This window comes from Corvus brachyrhynchos, unplaced genomic scaffold (genome assembly GCF_000691975.1).
Source record: "Corvus brachyrhynchos isolate BGI_N302 unplaced genomic scaffold, ASM69197v1 scaffold116, whole genome shotgun sequence".
NCBI classification, from domain to species: domain Eukaryota; kingdom Metazoa; phylum Chordata; class Aves; order Passeriformes; family Corvidae; genus Corvus; species Corvus brachyrhynchos.
In genome coordinates, this window is record NW_008240221.1 from 3,919,894 (window position 1) to 3,924,487 (window position 4,594).

Below are 4,594 nucleotides of genomic sequence, written 5' to 3' on the forward strand. Positions count from 1 at the left end.
AGGAATACTGCTCTGGACTAGTTCGAGGTGGCCACCTCTCTGCAGCTCACAGCACTTCATCTAGAAACATCTGCTTTGGCAATTTCATTCATCAAATGTATTTTTATACTTGATGTTTATTTAGTATTAATAATTATATTGTTTTAATGCATTTTAAAAAACTGAATCCATGAAGTACCTTAACCATAACAACATGGGTTTAACATTTTTATCAAGTGAAGAAACAAAATACTGCAACTAAAAAGAAATTTGGACACAAGCCCAATATGCCAATTTATTTTTTATTTTCTTTCTACTAGCAGACTCTAGCTTGAACAATTCTTTCTCAAAACCATGCAGATTTCACTGGTCAGTACAAGTACTTGCTATAACATCATTTGGGTACATTACTTAGATGATAAAAAAAAAAATCTTCAAACACTGTACTCCAGAAATAAAGAATCTGGAGTACAGCTTTGACAAGATTCCAAAAAGTATGCATTAGTTTTAAAATGGCAAACACTGCTTATTTTTCTTTCCATAACCAAATGATAACACCGTACCAAGGAAAAACCACACACAGCCACAAATGCTTCATAAATTCAAACATCATATTCATACTTTATCCTTACAATATTTTAATGTGGTGGTTGCATCTACTGAGACCATCTATTTAGTGACTGCAAAATTGCATTTCTATAATAAATAATGGATCCACGAAGTCAATGATAAGGTATTACCTTATAAATAACTGCCAGTTCCAGTGACACATCAAGACAATGTTCCTTACAAACCTTATCACCACTCTACCCAAAGTTCACAAATTCAACAATAACTACTGAACATACAGAGAGCAAAAGCATACATATAGCCGAACAAGTACCTTAACACTCAAATTTCAACATATGTAATTTATCTTGCACACATTAATTCACAAATTAATGCAAAGTTTGGTAAGGGTGTCATAGGTTGTGATATTCAATGTTCTGGCATCTTGTACATCAAATGGCAAGGAAGGACAGTATTAACTTTACTTGCAAGTATGGAGAATTAATGGAATGTTTAGAGTATCCCAATAGAAAACAAAATCACATTGTACTTTTCATAATTAAACCATACTTCTGTAAAATCTGCCCCTGATCAAATCTTTGCATAGTGTTTTAACAAAGAACTGATTTTCCATGCTGACAATTACCACTTTTATATGTGGGGAAGGTCTGAAGTAGTTTGCTTCTTGTAAAAATTACTCTTCCTTTCAGAGAAAATGACTGAAAATAATCTAGGCCTTCTTTTACAATATTAAAAGCTTGAACTACAGAGCTTAATGTAACCACCAACTGACAAAGAATTCCAAGCTACAATTCATGGGCATACTCTTTTTTAACCGGGCTGCTTTTCACAGGATACTCTCTCTCTCTTCTCCAAAACCAGCCCCCTCTGAGGCTGCAACAGTGTGGAGCTCTGATGAATCTTTGGAAAGCCTGGTGTAACTCGAACGCTGGCCTCGCTTGTGAGCAACGGTCTTCAGGTTCTCATTCTGAACTGCAGTTGAATTGGAACCCGAGCCAGGCTGCAGGATAATTTGAGCTGGATCTCTGATACCTTGTATTTCTTCAAAATTTTGATTAGCTCGATTGCTTGGAGCACTGTTGTTATTTAAGGTGACTGTACTAGGGGTTCTGTTTAAATTATAGACTTTCTGGCAGGCTGGCCAGCTCTCTTCGGGGCTACTTGCTATCAGGCTGCTTTCAGAAGGGCTTTTCTTATCTTCTGAGCAAATAGACATGCGAACCACAGCTGGATCTTGAAGGCCACTAAGGCTGTGTGGAATTCCTCTTTTTGCACTGTGACTGTCATCTTCAAGCTCAATGAGATTTGCCTTTTCAAGTTGTGAATCATCTGCTCCTTCATTGTGGAGGGAATGATTTGGAGAACTTTCGTTGGATCTTACACCAGAGTCAGACGAATCTTTCTTATCCAAAAGGGCATCTGTCAAATACTCCTTTGCTTTGATGAAGGTTCTAATAGGTTCAGAACCATGTTCTGGAGATTTGGGCTGCTTCTCTATTTTGATATCTGTTTTCTTATCTTTACCTTCCTTAAGAAGTGGAGTATTATCTGATTCTTCAGTTCCTGACTCATCTTCATCACTGGGAAGTTTCTGATACCGGAGAGTAACTCCCTTAAGCTTTAAATCTGCAGCCTGGAAAATACTTGTTCTTTCTGAAGACTTCTTTCCTGGGAGAAGCTTGGAACCAGACTGATCTGATTTTTCATCTTCTTCAGTAATAGGATCCAAAGGAGACGCATCGTTAGTAGAAACACCTGAAGTACTGTAATCAACATCATTCCTCTTCAGCAAAAAGGACTTTCTTCCATCATCTTGTTTCTGTTCACCATCTTTTCCTTTTTCCTGCTCTGCACTGGAGTGCAAGGAGCCCCCCGAGGTGCTCTGGCCCATATAGAAAGCACTTGAGCTATGAGGGGAGGACCTCCCACTTACTGTGGTAGAATTGGCACCTCCTTCTAACTGTGACATTTGAGCAATATACTCTCTGTATGCATCTCTGTACTCTGCCTGCACCTTGTCAGTAAGCTTTGATATTTCAATACTAGAATCTTGAGAGTTAAGACTTGAAAGACTTGGAGTTCTACGAGTTTGTGACTGGAAAAAAAAAAGAAGAGAGAAAGGTAACAGTTAAATGAACTATTTATTTTTACTTTCATCGATCTTCTTAAACGAAATTACTCAGAGCATTAAATATGTACTTAAATTATTCTTTTCATTGCTGCAAATAAGATTATGCAAGTGAAATTGTAAGCGCTGTAATTAAAATATGTTTATTATAATCACTTCTATGCAATCTCACGTACACACACAAAACTTAAAAAGTTTTCTTATTGTTGGTCTCCATAATGGAAAATTTCCACAAAACAAGCATTTTTTCCAGTGCATTTGAGGCTAACTCTTTTGAGTATATAATTATAAAAACTTAATTTGTATGTCAAGATGGGCTTTTCTAATACATTTCACACATTTACAAAATTAGCATTTTATATTAGAAAGACAGCAAGAATTCATCTAAATGTTGAACATCTCTCAAAAACATTTTTAAAAGACCCCTACCCTACATACTTCAATATATCCTGGCAAAATTCCATTGCATATATCTGATTTCAGAAAAATCAGTTTTCTGACAAACATAATTCTCTCTGCCCCTATGTCTGCTTTTAGAATTTGGTTTTATTTCTCATTACCCTACTCTGATTTGATTGGTAATAAATTAAACTGATTTCCCCAAGTGGAGTCTCTTTTGCCAGTGATGGTCACTGTTGAGTTACCTCTCCCTGCCCTTATCTCATTGTACAATCCTTCCATTATATTTCCTCTCCCCTGCCCAGCTTAGGAGGCCAGTGATAAAGAAGCTTTGGCGAGCACCCGGCATCCTGCCAGGGTCAACTCACCAAAACAAAGAAGCAGAAATACTAATCGGTATTGACTAAAAAAATTCTAACAGGTGAATTTTCTTAAGGACAAACTACCTTTCTCATTCCTTTGATTCAACTTCAGATAACTATTATGGGCATGAGAAGCACTGTTTATTCAAATACAATAAATGTGTGTAATGCCACTTTGGTCTAGAAAAAACATACATCGATACTCTGTGGAAATGGGCAGTAAGGGTAAGCAGTATCCTACAAACATACACAAGTATGCATGCAGACATTCAGAAGTATATGAGATAGAAATCTATCTCTGGGATATATACCCCAAACCCACTTTCACGGACAATGTTGATTATTAAAAGTATCACCTATAGTTACGAATTTGGGGTGTCTTTTTATTTTGTTGCACCTTCAAGATTTTTTAATTTACTTTCAGAGATGAAAAGGGTTCACCCCACTGAATTGGGCGGGGTTTTTTTAAATTCTAACCACTATTTAGCCCCCAACTGATTTGTCTTATTTCTTAAAGACAGACAAATGAAAATCCAACACTTCAGGTGGTCTCATAAGATGCAGAATAAAACTGACCACAGCCTTTGGCAGAAACCATAGTTAGAGAAGGATGTCAGTTCTGGAACCTATGAATAGGTTATGCATTGTAAGGACAAGGCTCTGATGTCATGGAGCACTGTAGTTGTCCACTATCAAAAACCTAACAAATGTATCTGTTGAATGGGCTAACCTCTGGTTAGCACATAGCGAAAATATTTCATACACAAAGCCTGAATACTACAAAAATACAGAAGCCTTGGAGGACACCACCCTAGGCTAGATGAGAAAAGCATGATAGCTTTAGTTTCTTTGTCATGAAGAGTGATTACTGGAACAGATGAATAGTTTTCAGACGGCAAAGACTGAAGACTTCAACTCAGAGTACGGTTAGAGTTTACATCTCTACAGAACTAGGCTTTACCAAGACTGAGGACTGAAAGCATCTGAACTGTCCCAGAGACTTATTTCTTGACCTGTCTGTATCCAAGACTGGAAAAAACCTCTTTTCCATACAGGTAAGCAAGCAGAATACATTTCTCTATTAAATACCTGCCAACTTAAGTTACTATGGCGTGGAGGAGCTTCATCAAGACCAATTGTGTTGAGCTCTTCAAAG

At 37.1% G+C, this 4,594-nt stretch overlaps 1 protein-coding gene across 1 annotated transcript in view; it reads right to left on the minus strand.

Moving 5' to 3' along the window:
* Nucleotides 1-262: 262 nt before the first annotated feature.
* KIDINS220 (kinase D-interacting substrate 220kDa) overlaps nucleotides 263-4,594 on the minus strand; it is a 75,356-nt gene continuing 71,024 nt past the window's right edge. Inside the window, exons 31-32 of the mRNA XM_017744909.1 lie at nucleotides 4,528-4,594; nucleotides 263-2,644 (exon numbers count right to left, since the gene is read on the minus strand). Coding sequence (XP_017600398.1) covers nucleotides 1,376-2,644; nucleotides 4,528-4,594 — 1,336 coding nt within the window. The 3' untranslated portion in view covers nucleotides 263-1,375. The remainder of the gene's footprint in view (nucleotides 2,645-4,527) is intronic.